Here is a 17,422-nt window from a genome sequence, read left to right as displayed (position 1 = left end):
GAGATGATATACATTATTTATTATTATTATTACATTATTTATTATAACACACAATAAACTACCAATTTGCCCTCGTTAAAAGGCGACTTAACGGAAATGTAGTTTTATTATGTCTAGATATAGAACGTTGATGAAAGTAAATAACTACAAGACCCATAATTCCTCACTCTTTTCTTTTCCTAGAGGAAACATGGCTGCCCACTGCTCATCAATGGTGTTTTTATTTTCGACTCGTGTTCTTTCAATTTCGCAACAAAGGGAAGTTGATAGAGTTTGTTTTCGAGTCTGATTTACTAAAGGCCACAAGGCGGTGTGTGAAGCGTAAGTAGAATTCTGTTCTGGACCGTTAGAACCACGTTACCGAAAGCATCAGATCATTACAACAGCACGGATTCACTGTCTACACCAAATTAACTTATAAAAGCTGCAATTGAATTGCTGGCTTGCCAGTATACCAGCCTACGCTACATTTTGTGCTTCTTCAATAGCACTGAAGGTGAACTTATATCTTGTCATCGCTATGTTTAGCCCTGTGAAGTCTTCTTATTTCAGAGTTAGTCCAACCACTGTCAACCGAGAGCTCGGCAAGACCAAGATGAGATAGCAAGAGGCATTGACAGCTGGCTACACAACAGAAAATATTTGACTTATTCTGTTCCCTAATAAACAGATCGAAACGCATAGCTAGCTATAAAAACACAGTCATGTTTGGGAATCTTTTCGAAGAAGATGAGGACGAGGGAATCCCTCCTAGCGCTTCTGGGGGTAGGGTTGGAAAGGGGGGAGACGAGCTGACACCTCCTCGAGGAAGAAATAATCTTAGCGGCATTAAAAATCAGGGAGGGACGTGCTACCTCAACTCCCTGCTACAGACTCTGCTGTTCACCCCAGAGTTTAGAGGTAAGAGTCAAACCCAGATCCATCTGTCAGTGGTTTCACTGAATACGTTTGCTAGCTGGCTGTAGTGCATGTCTGGTCAGTATCTGTTGGGATGTTAGGCTAGTGTGTGTGTCAACATGTGTCTTTCCACATCTATGCAGAGGAGCTGTTTAATCTTGGTCCGGAACAACTGGGTTACCTGGAAGACAAACACAGCCCAGAGGCAAAGGTGGGTCCGATAAATGTCAGTGTGTGTGTATGTGCAGGGTGTATTTTGTAACCCTGCACTGTCTTCTCTCAGGTCAGAGTGATTCCTTTGGAGCTACAGAGGCTGTTTGCCCGTCTGCTCTTAGTGGACCAGCAGACTGCGTCTACGGCTGACCTCACGGAAAGCTTTGGCTGGAGCAACAGCGAGGTTTGTTTGTGCTCCTCTGATGGGTAGAAGTAAGTGGGGGAGTGAGAGAGAGAGAACTGACTGTTTATAAAACATTGCACATCTCCTCTTCTGTTTCTGCCTCTGCTTCTTCTTCAGGAGAGCAGGCAGCATGATGTTCAGGAGTTGAACAGGATTCTCTTTAGTGCTCTGGAGCACTCTCTAGTGGGCACCAGCGGTAGTACACTCATCCACCGACTGTACCATGGAACCACTGTCAACAGCATCGAGTGTAAGGAGTGTGGCAACGTCAGCCAGAGACAGGTGTGTAGTTTTGTCTGTTTCTTACTGTGTTTGTGTGTTAAAGAGCGAGTGTGTGTCCGTGTGTTGCCAAACCCCTCTCTGTTCTTCTCCAGGAGGACTTTCTGGACCTGACTGTGTGTGTACGTGGTGTATGCAGCCTGGAGGGGGCGCTGTGGGACATGTTCGTGGAGGAGGAGATGTTCCAGGGCAGCAACCTTTACCGCTGTGCCCAGTGTGACAAACTGGTTACAGCTGCCAAGGTCAGTCACAGTACATTGCAATGAAGTCCTATAAACAAACCCCCGGCAAGAGAAATTTATGCTGTTAATCTGATTGAATCGCCTGCTCCAGTTCAGTGTATACTCCCTCCCTCCCTCCTTCCTTCCGGCTCTCCCTCCCTCCCTCCTGCCCTTTCTCCTTCCCTCTCTCCATCCAGTCTGCCAAGCTGAGGAAGCTGCCTCCGTTCCTCACCATGTCCCTGCTGAGATTCAACTTTGACTTTGCCAAGTGTGAGCGCTACAAGGAGACGGGCCGCTACACCTTCCCCCTCAACATCAACCTGAAGCCCTTCTGTGAACAGGTGCTGGAGAGGGGTGCACCTTTTTTGAAAACATTTCACCACCCCCACCCTTAGGTGGAAATATACATTGTTTTTATTTACATGTTAATTACCCAATTTGCACATGGCAAACGTTCAACTTGAATGTTACTTGTTTTTTTTGCTGCGGTATATGTTTGTACACGTGTAGCTACACACAAACCTATGCACACTGCTTTCTCATCTTGCTTTTTAAACCCTTATGTCATGTGACCGTCTCCCAGGTGGAGGGAGAGGACTCTGAGTACTCCTACGAGCTCTTCTCTGTCATCATCCACAAGGGAGGCTGCTATGGCGGCCATTACCACGTCTACATCAAAGACATAGACCATCTTGGCCATTGGGAGCCACTGGTGAGGAAGGAGATGGTGGGAGGAGATAGGGAGGCGAGGGAAAGGGACTTATCGCTGATCGAAACAGAAGAATGAAAGAAGTGAGAACTGTCGTATCGGTGCTAATCTTTTCTCAACAGTCTTCATGCCGGTGTTTTGTCGTTATAGGAGGATGAGGTCAAACTGAAAAGCCAGACGAAAAAGGAGGTCAAAGTGTGCGAGCCTGAGCTGGAGAGAGACGACCCCCTGTCTGTGCTCACCGCCATCTTAGTCCAGGTGCAACACCATCGCCTACACGTATACTGCTGCTTCCACTTTGTGATTCACAGCTATTGCATTAACATGACTATGTAACTCATCTCTGGAATTCCTCCCGACCATAAGGAGCCGTCCAAGAGTGTGCTCCTGGACAAGCTGGGACAAAAACTGATGGACAAAATTGGTTCTTCCTGGAACAAGAAGTATAGGAAACATCATGGTCCCATAAGCAAGGTAGAGCTAAGAGACTTGTACTCTTACTACGAGTCACTCATTGACTCCAATATTGATGATTCTACTTCCCTCACTTCTGATCCTCCTCACTCCTCTCATCTTTTCCTCACTAACCTTTCCTCTAACTCGGCCCCATATTCTTTCTCGCTCTCCATCCCTTTCTCTCTCCATCCCCTCCTCCTGTCTGCCTGTGCAGTTTCTTCAGTCACATGGAGATGTGTTTGTCTTGGTGTCAAGCGGCACTCGAGTGACTCTGAAGGCCAACCCCCCCAGCCCAGGCACGGAGCCGGCCAGCCCGGCCAATGGAAGCCCTGCCCTCGACCCTCACCTGGACCACAGCAGCACCAATAGCCGAGCAGAACCAGGACCAGAACCAGAGGTACACTGGTGCTGTTAGAGCTCTCTTTATGAAAATAATCTCTCCCTTGAGAGTTTGTCATTGGAATAGACCGGTTTTCATCCATCCATCCAGTCATATACACGTGTCCCTGGTCTCCTCAGGGTCCACACTGGTTCGACTTGAACGACTCCTCAGTGACATGCATCAGGGAAGAGGAAATCCAGAAGCAGTTCCAGGGCAAAGAGAGTGCCTACATGCTGTTCTACAGGAAGACCCTGCTGCACAGGCCTGCAGAGGGTATGGGCTGAGTGTGTTTGGGGAGAGGAAGAGGAGAGAAAAGGGGGGGGGGGGTGGAGGGTTAGGGCTAGTACACACACACACTGTGTGATTAGATGTCACTGACTCAAGCTGTTTGTTCCCTGGTAGCCCTGAGGAATCCTGGGTACAAAGTTCCCTCTCACCTGCTGGAGATGACCCGGGAGGAGAACCACAAGCTGCAGCAGATCCGGTACACACACACACTCCTCCTCAGACACACACACACACTCCTACTCAGGCACATGCACACACACACACTCCTACTCAGACACACACACACTCCTACTCAGACACATGCATATGCACATGCTCACACACACTCACTCAAAAACAAAGAAACATTAATAACCGGACGGCAATTCTAATTTGTGTGTGTGCGTGTGTGGATGCTGTGCCTCATATTAGAGTGGAGTTTGAGTCCAGCAGTAACAGCGTAGAGTTCCGCCTGCACCTAGCGCCATCCTACAGACTGGAGAACGGAGCCCTTCAGCCAATCAACGCAGAGAAAGGAAAAGCTGTCAACCTTACCTTTGACCGGCGCAAGACTGTTGGGGATCTACGATTGGCTATATACCAGGTGACTTCATTCATCATGAGCCTTATTTGAGAGGGCCTACCTGCTTGACTAGATGTATAATGTGGGTGTGTGTTTGCTTGTGTGCAGATGCAGGAACTTTGGGACGGCGATATGGCTCTGACTGTGGCCAAAAGTCTGCCAGCAGGCTTACACCTCTATAACACTCTCCAAGGTACAATCTTGATAGTTAAAACAATCAGGGTGAAGCACTTCCGTGGAAGTGCTTGGTTCTTTTACTGTATGCACATGTACCTAACATGCTACTATCTAATTCATTTTCTAAATTGAGTGTGTGTTTTCAGATGACAACATGTTGCTGTTCAGCGCAGGCATATACAGCAACTCTGACCTGTTTGTATGGAATGGCAGAGAGGTGAGGAGAGACTAATCTTTTTTTGTATGCTGCTCTGTTTCTTAAGCATAGATCCAAATTGTCTGACACAGTACCAGCCCTGTCCTCCATTTAGACCCAAAATGTCCGACATGCCATTGTCCCTTCTGGTTTTTGTCAGGTGTGTGGTGCGACTGTCCAGACTGGAGCCGAGTGGGAGCCTGTGCTGCTGACCGTTGTGCGGCCCTCCCTGGGGGAGGACATGGAGGGGGACACTGGGGGAGAGGGTGCACGTGGGGGAGGCGGGGGTGAGGACGGGGGCTCCGGGCTCAAAAGGGAAGCGAGGGGCTTTGCAGGGGGGGCGACTCTAGGCCAGGTGAGGGAAGCTCTTGGGGAGCCCCTGGAGAGCCTGTTGTGTCAGGAACAAGAAAAGGGGGTTGGAAAACGAGGGAAGGGGGGAGGGGGAGGAGAGGGTGGGGGGGCGAGTGGGTGGAGGGTGTTTCCCCCTGAAGACATGCAGAAGACCCTCAGAGAGCTGGCCCTCAAGGATGGTGACGCTGTGCTGGTGCTGGAACCACACTCATTCGACAGCAGGTGTGTTAGCGTGTGTGTGTGTGTGTGTGAGTGCACCTTTGTGTGTGTGTGTCGTGAGGTATCTCTGGGTGTGTGTAACGCCTCTTCTCCTTCTCTCAGTGTTTTCAATCTGAGCGGGGATTTGGTTACCGTGACAACGCCATCAGACTGCCGCTGGCTGCAAGTGAAGTACCAACCCAATCGAGGAGGTGGAGGAGGAGGCGGAGAAGAAGAGAAAGTAGAGGGGGAGAAGGAGGAGGAGGAGGAGAGAACGGCTACAGTCCCTGCTTCTGGAAACATGGTAAAGCAACACAATTCAACCACCGGTGTGTGTGTGTAGGCTGATTTGTGCTCTCCTCCCTCCAGCTGCTGTGTGAGGTGAAACAGAGAGCCATCGAGGAGCTCCAGCTGCAGGAAGAGCTAATAGGTCAGATACCCTCACCTAAAACTCTGTCCACTAACTACTATACTGCTACTGCTAGGGCCGTTTCTAGTGCTTCTGTTCACTGTCTGGTTTGGATTGTAACTCCACAGGTGTAGAGTGCTGTCTGAGGCAGATGGACCGCAGAGGCAGGCTACTGCCCCCAGGTACTGTAACACAAGCATGACCTCTGAATGACCTATGACTCATTAGCATTGCTATCTCACCAGAAAGCCAGACACCTTGGATGTGTTTGAACGCTGTGGTTCAGAATAGCCGTCTAGAATGATTTAGAATGTATGTTTGTGGTTTGATATAAACACATATACTGTATATGTGTGTGTGTGCTTTTGTGTTCTCTTCCCACAGTGTGTGAGGACCTGAGTGTCCGGGAAGCCGGGGTTAGGCTCATGACCTCTCTGACCTTATGCCCTGGAACCGCCCCCAAAGCCACACAGGTGAGTCTCCCCAGGAGTGTGACAGCCAGCCGACTGCAGTACCACGGTTAAGGTGATTTCAAGCTACATTCTATGTGCCTCCTATTCATTTTCTTCACAGATTATAGATGTTTTTACATTTTTCATTCGCAGCTGTTCCTTCACTTCTCTGTGGGAACGGCGCCCTCCTCTGGCAAGGAGAGAGACATCATCGTGGAGGAGAGCAGCTCAGTGAAGGAGGTGAGGGCTGTGCGTGTGTGTGTTTGTGCGTGCGTGCGTTTGGCAGAATGTCTTTGTGTGGGTTAATGCCTGCCTGAAATGTATTGTGATGTTTTCTATCAGTGTCTGAAGAGAATGCTGGAAGAAGCTGGTCTTGAAGGTATTTATAGTTTGTATTCATTGCGTAGACCACTCTGAAAGTCCAACTGTAGTGCCAACATTTATTACATTTACATGTCTGTTGCATACAGGCGACTGTTGGCACTTGAGGAAGCTGGACTGGTGTGAGGAGGTTGGAGAGGCGCTGATGGATGAGGTGAGCAGCCATATTTCTCATTTCCTTCTCTTTCAGTAATGGCTTGATTTAACGTCACGTCTCTCCCCCCCCCCCCCCCCCAGGATGCCTCTCTCTCTGAGTTGAAAATCAGTCATGGCGACACATTAGTTGTCACTGAGGGACATCTACCTCCCAAGGTACTCCATCTTTTGGCTTCTCACTTGAGTCACTGGCTGTGTTCCAGTGGCCCTGTAGTCGATGTGGTGAATTTAAACTTTCTGTTGAGCACGGGGATTGTCATTATAAGCAATCTTTTTTTCTCTCTTTTACTCTTTTTCCCCCTTATCCCATTTCCCTCTTTTTATCAGGGTTTTATCAAGCTTACTGTTTGGCTTTACGTGAATCAGACTGACGAGGCAACAGTCTCCATGGAAACAGATGTCAGTCACACTGCTGAGAGACCAGGAGATCAGCAGCGGCTGGAGGTTCTGACTGCAGGTGACACACACACAGAGACACGCACACACACACACACACACCCACACACACAGATTTAATGGTGTAGTGGTCTATTTTTCCAGGTTTTAAAATCCTTTGTGTGTGTTTAGTGGGAGGGGCCATGACAGAGCTGAGGATTGTGGGACAGGTAGAGATCACAGAGGAGGCCACACTGGAGAACCTGAAGACTCAGGTAATTAGTGTGTGTGCGTGTGTGACTGAATGAATGTTTGTGTGTCATTAGTCTAGAACGCACACTGGTAGGAGGCCCGCAGAACAGCCCTATACATGTGTGCAATACATTTTATAATTTTGCCATACCCTGCCGTTAAACGGCGTGGAAATCACCTGCCCCAAGGCCAGATTCACTTGGCTTTCTTTTCAAATGTTCTTTGTCAACAATCTTTGTGTATTTGTGTGTCAGGTGCTGACCCTGCCAGCCCTGCAGTGTGTGTGTGCGCCCACACCTGCCTTCCTGCGGCTGTGGCACCTGGAGGGACAGAGACTGAGCCGCGTCCTCAGAGGACACCAGCTCACCCTGCGGTACCTGAGTCTGGTCCTCACTACCTCCCTCTCACCAGCTCTCCCCTTCTCCATTAGTTCATGTTTTGTCCTTTATTTAGACAGGGCACTTTCAAGCCTTGCTTTAGCCCTTTTGAAACCCTGTTTTTAAATGTTCTTCCTTGCTTTTTTCCCTTCACCTTTGCCTCTTTCAGGAAGTTGAAGCTGGGCAGTGGGGCAGATATCTGTGTGCAGCAGCTCCTCAAAGAGGAGGATCTAGGGTAGGGGCCTGAATCCTAAATAGTGACAGCGAGGGGCTAGTGCCACTAGGTGGCGCCTCATTCTATTTCATTGGAAGTCTCAATAACATTTTCATTACAACACTCAATGCTCATTTGTTAATTTCTATTCCTCTCCCTCTCTCTGTTCCTTCCATTCCTTCATTGATCTCCTCATCTCCTCTATCCTCAACCTCCTTTTCTCCTCCTTTCTCCCTTTCTGTCTCTCCCGATCTCTACCCCTCAGACCTAAGGAGTTGCTGCTGCATGTTCAGATGGGCGTGCCAGGGGAGAGGGGGTACTACCCTCCAGAGGAGCTGGTCTGGGACGCCTCCCGGGACTCTGCCCCGCGCTGCCTGCGCTCGGCCCTGGCCGCCCACTCCGGCCTTTCCCCTGACTCCCTGCTGCTGGCCAAACACCAGGCAGACAAGCACACCTGGGACACCATCTCCAGCTGGGTGAGAGAGAGGAGGAGGCCGGCTGGGGGGGGGGGGGGGGGGGGGGCTAAGGTTGCCAGGGCATTTGAGAGGAGACTGTCATGGGGCAATAAGAGAGTGATTGGGGCATGGGGGGGCATGGATGTGGGTATGCGGTTCATTTGAATTTGTGATCAGCGCTAACTCTTTTCACATGACACAAACTAAAGATGGTTGCTTCTGTGAGGATTCTAATGTGTTGCCTTTCTTCTTTCTTGTTTCCTGTCTGATGGGGTGAACAGAGCCAGCAGGTGTCGAAACGGAAAAAGAAGAAAAAGCCGGAGTCTCTGCTGGGTGCCCCATTTCATCTCAAAGACGGTGACATCATCGGTGTCAAGGTAGGCTAATAGACTCCTATTAGCCCCTCCCTCTTGGACTGGTGGTCAATTAGGATTTAGTCCAGTAAGAATGCTGCTGCTCTGTCACACTCAACATTCCACTCCACTGATATATCTGGAATCCTTCTGTCTCCTGATTGGCCAGAATCTGCTGATTGACAACAACCGGGACTTCAGCACCCTACAAGATGAACAGGGTCAGCAGAGGCTGAGAGAGGAAGCAGAGCAACGCAGGAAAGGGTGGGGCTTATAGACACCAACATCCACTTCTGCTAGCATACCTGAACTACAATAAAGGGTGGGGCTTATAGACACCAACATCCACTTCTGCTAGCATACCTGAACTACAATAAAGGGTGGGGCTTATAGACACCAACATCCACTTCTGCTAGCATACCTGAACTACAATAAAGGGTGGGGCTTATAGACACCAACATCCACTTCTGCTAGCATAGGTGAACTACAATAAAGGGTGGGGCTTATAGACACCAACATCCACTTCTGTTAGCATACCTGAACTACAATAAAGTTCGGCAGTTTGGCTCGTAATCAAATAATTTGGAGTAATACTAGTAGAATTATTTTCTTTCTTTGTAAATTGGGATTTTCATTCTCTCCACTAGGGAGCAACCTCCAACTGGGACCATCCAGAGGGCTGGACCAGACAAGAGGCCTCAGTCCACCAAAACCAGGAAGCCAGAGGTGGCCCTGTCAATCAATGTGGGGGTTTTCAGATAGGCCCGCATCCAGACGGACCTTGTCCCTGTGGTGTCAATCAACCAGACAATCTGCGACTGAGGGTGGTTTGTGTGCCAAATAACGCATGGACACAGCAAAACATTATGATACAAGTAGGAGGGAAGAGAGGAGAACTGAGACTGTTTACTCTGGAGTGAGATGATGTTCAAAATACTCTTACTTTGGTAATCTCCACCCCCTGTATCTTTTTCCCTCTGTATCTCTCTTTCTTTCTCTGGCATGCCTTAATAATATGGACAAGAGCCAATTCTACTTTGTCCCTCCTACCTCACTCTCTCAATTCTTTCTTCTTCACCGTATTCAAAAGTGCTGTCACTCCTCTTTGATCTCTGAGACCTTACATCGAGATTGTATTACCAATGAATCATGTTTTACTAGTGTGCGCAATGATCTGGGTTTGTGGATTTCAGGGATTTAAAATGGCAACGATTAAACAATACAGGTGAAATGTCAAACATACTGTAATGGTTGTCAAGTACAGTACAGCTCTGCTATGCATTCAGCTTTCATGGTTGTATATGAGTTGGTATTTAAATATTATATTCAAGATTGATTTGTGTGTTATTCAAAATGGATCCCCCTCCTTTGTCAACCTATAATATGATCACTTGTTGTAAGGAGGGAGGGGGAAGAGATGGCAACACAGTGATTTTCACAGAAGCCTATTTGTTAAAGTTTGCTGCAATAATGTCCCCTTAGTAAGAAGGCTTTAGTATAAATAGCACGTAGAGTCAAGTAAATTAAGAGTTTTTCATCCTACATTTTGGGAAAATACAGGGCAACTATTGTTTTCTATGATGCTATATCATTTGCCAAGAGAGTAACACAGAAATGTAATTGGGTTTGATCTACAATATGGTAATCTTTTGTGTGTCAAATAATGTATATAAACTAAGTATTGATTAAAGTGAACACACGCTTATGTTCAGCTGACTGGGAACGATTCATTTTACAGATCTCTGATCAAGTCGGAATTGTCACAGTTGTCAAAGTGAATGATGATGAATAAGGTCACACCCTGGAATGGAATGACACTTCCTGTCATGTTAAGAAAGGTCTTGTGATTCCTGGCAAGGATGTTTGTACATTGCTTCCTCCATAGTTAGCGACTCTCAAGCAATACATATATCATACAATGTACAGATTATATGCACGACAAACTATACATAAGGTGCAAGTGTGCTCAAACACTGAATTATGTATGGGAATGAAACTGAACTGGGAAACAAGTTTATACAAGTTTTTAATGACTTGTATAGTTCGGCCACCAGTCTGTTGACTGGCTTTAAGCTATTATTATGCATTCACACTGGTAAGCTGTGAGGATATATTATTCAATTTTAGACATCATTTTAGGTTGTATAACCATACTTCATACCTTTAGTCAAATCAAAAGTGTAATGGGTGGGTACTTTCTGACCATGTGTTCTTCCTTTATACAACCACAGCCCTTGCAGCCCTCCTTGGTAATCCAACCCTCCTCAACAAGTGGCCTCCGTTGTTGGAAATGATGTGAGCAAGGATTCAGTAGCGTTGGAAACTGAGAGTGAGCATTCAGAATCGGATGAAAATGAGAAAGAGCTCTGATGATGTGGCTGCTTCTTTCAGAAGAGTTCTAAGTAAACTCTCAGCTCTCCAAGACAAACTCTTCATAGATGAATCTGAATTCTTTGACCCCCCATATGATTTTGACTTTACTGATGACTCTACATCTGATGCTTGTACGAGGGGTAATGCCATATGAACGTCCATGTGGATGGTATCGCATGGCCCTCAAGGTTAAAGATAAATACCCTGATGGGAACACCTGGTTGGGTACAGATGGGTGGCAGAGTGAGTCTGTTCCAGAAGAGTGGCTGGTCTCATCATGGAACCAGGATTGAAGGAGCCAAAGGTATCATCAGGTCTCATTACAAAGCTGGAGGTGGAGATGTTTATGGGAGAGGGATCTACTCAACACCAAAGCTAAGTAAAGCCTTAAGCCCCTGGGTACACTAAGACTTTTCAGTCTAAGAAAAATTGGAATATTTACAGAGTCGTCATGCAGTCAGGATCAATCCAAAAGAGAGAAATATGTGAGGGGGAAGAAGATTATTGGTTGATTCCTCTGCCAGAGGGGACCTCAGCTGAGAAGGAGAGACTCATAGTTGAGCGCTCAATTCGTCCTTACAGGATCCTGATTCAAGAGATAAAAGAAATAATCAAAGCCACAGTGATTCTGATCTCAGCAACGAAGATATCTTTACTGTCTCTGACAGTGATGATGACAATGATGTTTGTTTTGATTACAGTCCAAATACAGGCCAGACAAAAGAAATGGATGAGTCTGATCAAAGTAATAATGATTTTGATTAAAGTAAAGCTTTCTGCAGTGTCAGTTAAGATGTATTCAGCAACATCAAATGTGGTGTTTACTTTGAGTGTTGGTCAAGAAAACGAGAACAGTAGGTTATTCAAATGAATGTCGGATTCCTAAATTCCAGTGTCTATACTCATTTTGTCATGACCAATACTATCTGCAAACTGAGAATCTGACTGATTGTGGCCCAGACGAAGGCGCCAACCCAGGCACACTCATACACTAACTTACACCCCTTCCCCCATCCAACGCCTTCGCCTGCTTGTTCCCCCGGTGTGGCTGGCAGGTCTGTGACCAGCGCTTATCATGGCTGCAGGTCCAGATGCTGCTTGTCCATACCCCTCCCCCCCTCCCCGTTGCAAGTCATGTGGTTCTGTAATGTTGTACAATGTATGTACTTTTGTGTTGAGGTGTTTTTTGCCTGTTCCTTCACTGTACTCCTCTAGGAGCATAGTCTGGGAGTTGCCTTTTTGTTCTTGTCTCTCTCCTCATGTTATGCTATATCTTCCCGTCCTGTCTACCCCCTTGTCATGTTTGTGTATTAGAAACTGCAAGTGGCAGCTCGGATCTAAGACGGATTCGAGAGACCGCAGATAGAGTGCGGCTAGTTAGATCAAACTTGTATTATTGTTTTTGTTGATTTTATGTAAAGCACTTTGAGCTGCAATTCTTGTATGAAAAGTGCTATATAAATAAAGTCTTACTTACTTACTTGTATTCTGAATGTTATGATTGTTCACATTTCATGGCATTAGTAATCAACTACTGTATGATCCATATGTACATGATGATTAATGGAAGATTTTGGGTGTTGGTGTCAGTTCAGTCCTGTTCATTCCTATTTGGTTCAGATTCTATTTTAGTCCTCTCTCAATTATATATATAGTAAATTTTTTGTTGTTATAATTGTTGTTCCCCTCTTTGTAAACTTAATGTACACAAGGTCTACCAGAATGTGGTATGTACACATTTACTATGAATCCTTAGTTGTGAGAAGACTGTAAAACAAGTTCAAAGTACATTTACACACTGTCACATGTGCTAGACAACCATGGCCCATTCATTACATCAACTGCACATGATCTGATTACTTTCCTATTTCTTTCTTTACCATAAATGTTCAGGGAATTTACAGGAAACTACCTGAAAATACAAGCTGTTAAAAGATTTAATAAATATTATAGATAATTCCATGACTTTTAATCGTTCATTGCGGCAAATGAAACTTTTTTCCTTTGTATTCAAGTTTGCTATGTCCTTAATTTGAAGGGAGAAACAAAGACTGGTTAACTTGCGGCTCTTGACCTTGTCCACAGCCTTGGTTTGGTTTACATTTTGCAATCCTTACAGGAAGCTACTGTACTAAACCTTGTTTCCGTACACAAAACAACTCCATTCTTTTGGGGTAGCATTTTTCTTTATCCTAACACACACACACTAAAGGTTTCCAGTTTTGTAAACATTTCCTGCTGACAAGAAAAGAAAGTGAAAGTATCCTAGCCACGTATACATGGGTGTAACCAAGAGTTTAACAGTCCTCTGTGTTTGTTCACTGACTAGCTACATTCGCCAACAGTACAACAAGACCTAACTGCATGACCAGTGTCTGTGGTGTCAACTGCCCTCAGTCCAGCGATGCTTGACGAAGACGTCCGATATGAGGCCATTTCAGCAGCCCTGGGTTCAAGCGTCAGGCCCCTGGCAGAGTTTCAGAGGGCCAACCAGGGGAAGACGCCTGACAACCTGTTAACTGTGGACGGCTTTCTGATAGGTGCAGCTCTGGGAGTGGGGTCCCTGCTTAACTGGCTAAACCCTGTGTCATGGGTGGACTGGATGTTCTCATTTATCTCTGTCAGCGAGAACCGAAAACAGACAGCCTCAGCAACAGAGTTTTACATTGATGAAGATAAATTCTTTGACCGGCAGTTTGATCATGACTTCACCCAAACATCGGACACCCAGGATTTTAAAAGAGGTGGAGAGAAGTACACTCGTCCTTGTGGATGGTACCGGATTGCATTAAAGGTACTGGACAAATATGGGGATGATACTTGGCTTGGTCCAAATGGGATTCGAACCCAGTCTTCTGCAGGTGAATGGCCAGTGTCCTATCATGGCTCGAGCAAGGATGGAGCTGAGGGCATCATCGCATCCCATTACAAGGCAGGGAACAACAGCAAAAGGCAGGTGTATGGCAGAGGCATCTACTCTACACCAGACCTGGAACAAGCTAGAGGCTATGCTAATGAGTTTGTGTCAAAGAAGAATGGAAAGACCTACAAGATCATCCTCCAGAACCGGGTGAACCCTAACTACAGGGAGAAACACAGGAGAGCTGAAGACTACTGGCTGGTTCCGGTTCCGGAGGGTTCATCTGAGACAGAGGAGAGGAAGATTGTGGAGGGGGCTATCCGGCCTTACGGTATTCTGATAAAGGAGGTGTGAAGGAGGGTGCACACCATGAAGTGTCGTTGAGTGAAGGACGAGTGAAGGAATGAGGCGTGAGTTGAAGTAATGTAGTCAAATCAAATCAAATGTATTTGTATAGCCCTTTTGACACACAAGCATATCACAGAGGGCTTCACATACGCCCATAGAACTGCCCCTCAACCAACCTAAACCCTCAAGGAAGACAAGGAAAAACTCCCAACAGGAGAAAAAATTGAAGAAACCTTGGGAGGAGCAATTCAGAGAGGGATCCCCTCCTCCAGAGACGGTTGACTGTAGTGATACTTTTATGTGTGTTTTGCAAGACTTCAAAGTAAGGAATACCTGAAAATAAGTGACAAGTGTGCAGCTGTGCACTAAAAAGAAAAGAACCAAACGTTTTTAAGATACCATGTAATCTTTTTTAGCTTACCTTATAAGTTGTTGTTTGTTAAACATTTGTATATTGACTATATTAAAAAATATTGCACCAACATTTTCATTCTTTGCATACATCACTTATTAGGCTCAAAAAGCCTGTGGTTCGTTGAAAGACGATCAAATTAACACTTGTAATACATGTCAATAAATCTGACGTTCGAATTCATAATTTAATTTATGTGTTCACAATACCAGTACAGTTTGCATTACTGTAACGGTGTACAAAGCCGTTCTCAACATCTCGGTTGACCAATCAGAGTTTAGGTAGTGTTGCAAATCCCCCAATGGGATGACAGAAAGCTCGTACTCGAGAGAAACCCCGCCTTTCTTTGCAGTATTAATTTGGTAGACATGCAGCTCGTAAAGTTACTGGACACAGACCAGAGGCGATCTGTCAACATTAATTTAAAATCTCAGTTCTGCAGGGTTGGATTACCGCACTGTCAAAATGGTCGATGCATTCTGCGCCACATGGAAGCTGATTGACAGTCAGAACTTCGATGAATACATGAAGGCACTGGGTGAGATATATGTGTAGATGACTGATGAATGAATGCCACTGATCTTCTGCTGTACTTACTAAATGAACTATTTGTACGTTGCCTTGGATAACAACTGTTAAATTAATGAAATGAAAATTAATTGAAGAAACTAATTAAAGATAGTGAGACATTGTAAGTAAGTCATCAATTGTAAGCAATCCAACGTTTAACATTATTATTATTTTATATTATTTTCTACACAGGTGTTGGTTTTGCTACAAGGCAAGTGGGCAATGTCACCAAACCCACCATTGTCGTAAGTCAAGAAGGAGGCAAAGTGGTGGTTAAGACGCTGAGTACTTTCAAGAACACTGAGATTTCCTTCAAACTGGGAGAGGAGTTTGACGAAACGACTGCAGACGACCGTAATGTCAAAGTATGTATCAAACATCATCTGCACCTCAAACTTTAGTAGTAAACAAATATTCCAATGGAACTATGCTACTCTTTAAAACACAGTTCTCAGGAACAATATTGGATGTTCTTTGCGAGTTTCATATGTTTTCAGATGAACATGCAATAGTACAAGCAATAATTAGCCAAATATATCATTATTTAGTTAATAATATCAACTACATCTAAAGTGTTAGCCCTGTCGCTTGCATGGTTCGACTTTGATATTCATACTGTAGCTGTAACAGAACTGCTCTGTACACCTCTTGCAGTCCACTGTTACCATGGAAGGAGACAAGCTGGTGCACGTACAGAAGTGGGGTGGCAAGGAGACAAAGTTTGTCCGCGAGATCAAGGATGGGAAACTGGTCATGGTGAGTTGTCAAGAGTAACAAGGTTTATGTACCTGTGGTTTATTCAGTGACATAACTATGGCATATTGATATTTAGTAAAAGAGAGAGATGGTGTGTGCATGTTTGTGTATCATCAGATGAGTCACTTGATCCCAAACCTCTTTCCCCCACACAGACCTTAACCTTTGAAGGAGTCCAGGCTGTACGAACATATGAGAAGGCATAACTCTGTCAATGACCAAGCGACTCTTCACAGCACTGACCACCACTGTCGTCTCGTTTTTATTACATGCACAAATTTGCACTTGATCCCTTATTTTAACATTAGCTAAATGTTTGAGAAAAATGCTTTTATGTAAAAAAAGAAAACTCAAAAAAGCTACCAATATATTTTGTATGAAATGCGGTAATTTTTTTTGAATGACCTAATTGTTTGAGTTTGTTTCAAAATGTGCTACTTTCAAAAAGGGACAAATAAATTACTTGACTTAAAGACCTTGTATATTGTCTTGTATTTTCTGTGTACATAATCCCAAAGCACATTCAGCAGCATTTCTTAATGAATCAAATGGGCCTTCATGTTTTACGAGTATACAGTTTCAGGGTTAATGTAGTTTGAATAAAATGTTGTCAGCATGCATCAATCTGATTCAAAACATTAAAACATTAACAAAGACTATCTTAATATGCTCGAGTCCCAAGTAGCAGCTGAGTGACTGGGCAGTACACTGCTGTGTTGCCAAGGTGTAGTCCTGTATGGTGTGATGCATGTAAACCCATGAAAGAGAACGACCTGTATTAACCTAAGGCAGGGCATGAGCAGGAGGAGGAGGGGCAGTTGCCGAAGGCTCTTCCTCCCTGGACGCAGTGATAATCAGATTTAAGTTGTGGTGTCATTACGTAAGAGCATCATTCGATAGTCTGAACCAACCGTGTGTGGCCGAGATGCTGTCCGTGGCATGACACAGCAACCTGAGCACAAAGGACAGGGCAGTCTGAGTACAAATGTACCCATGCCATACTTAACAGTGACCTACTTTCTATACGGTGCCATATGACCAGATATTGTAGCACATGGTTGTAAAACCTCATAATCTCCTTCTTTTAATATTCAAATTGACATGTTTGACAATGCAAATTAACAGGTCACAGTGAGTGACATTTTGATTAGGTCTGTTGTGGTTATTTATATGTTTTATATCACTCTCAATACAGTTAGTCTTTATGCAGTTCTTTAGCTTTCAACACCATAACTGTCCTCAGCTCCCCCACCTGCTTCAAGAATCAGCCAATGCTTCCCAGCTAGCCTTGTGTGCTGTCCAGCCTACTGAATACTGGGACTACAAGTGGCCATTCTTCTAATTCTAACGTTCTAGTTGCCAAGTTCTTGGCTGCCTTGAATGGATTGAGCTGCACAAAACCATGGTAACTGGAGTGGAACTTATTTGGCCATTGTCAACCACATTAATATCACACAAGATTGGTTTGCACGCTCTACTTGAAATATCCTCAGAAATTACAACTCAAGAAGTGCACAGAAGAACGCTTTAATAATTTTTTTCTCTCTGTCCCCAGTAGCTTGGATC

At 45.2% G+C, this 17,422-nt stretch overlaps 2 protein-coding genes across 2 annotated transcripts; both read left to right on the top strand.

Annotated features, from left to right (window-relative positions):
• The first annotated feature begins 167 nt into the window (after positions 1-167).
• usp40 (ubiquitin specific peptidase 40) lies at positions 168-10,242 on the top strand. The gene is made up of 32 exons (XM_047016564.1): positions 168-900; positions 1,041-1,108; positions 1,181-1,294; positions 1,412-1,576; positions 1,669-1,815; positions 1,992-2,135; positions 2,378-2,506; positions 2,654-2,761; positions 2,870-2,977; positions 3,174-3,356; positions 3,479-3,614; positions 3,744-3,825; positions 4,041-4,212; positions 4,300-4,384; positions 4,515-4,585; positions 4,725-5,137; positions 5,237-5,417; positions 5,483-5,543; positions 5,651-5,704; positions 5,907-5,995; positions 6,128-6,214; positions 6,317-6,353; positions 6,445-6,509; positions 6,593-6,667; positions 6,839-6,968; positions 7,079-7,161; positions 7,393-7,511; positions 7,685-7,750; positions 7,995-8,205; positions 8,466-8,561; positions 8,707-8,801; positions 9,185-10,242. The coding sequence occupies exons 1-32, from the start codon at positions 705-707 to the stop codon at positions 9,297-9,299; spliced, it is 3,885 nt and encodes a 1,294-aa protein (XP_046872520.1). The 5' UTR covers positions 168-704; the 3' UTR covers positions 9,300-10,242.
• Positions 10,243-14,890: 4,648 nt separating this feature from the next.
• Positions 14,891-16,336, top strand: fabp7a (fatty acid binding protein 7, brain, a). The gene is made up of 4 exons (XM_047018347.1): positions 14,891-15,068; positions 15,293-15,465; positions 15,755-15,856; positions 16,012-16,336. Exons 1-4 carry the CDS (start codon positions 14,996-14,998, stop codon positions 16,060-16,062), a joined length of 399 nt encoding a protein of 132 aa, XP_046874303.1. The 5' UTR covers positions 14,891-14,995; the 3' UTR covers positions 16,063-16,336.
• The last annotated feature ends 1,086 nt before the right edge of the window (positions 16,337-17,422 follow it).

Source organism: Hypomesus transpacificus, chromosome 3, assembly GCF_021917145.1.
Source record: "Hypomesus transpacificus isolate Combined female chromosome 3, fHypTra1, whole genome shotgun sequence".
NCBI lineage: Eukaryota > Metazoa > Chordata > Actinopteri > Osmeriformes > Osmeridae > Hypomesus > Hypomesus transpacificus.
The sequence above is the reverse complement of the archived record's forward strand: the minus strand, read 5'-3'. Positions and strand labels throughout refer to the sequence as shown.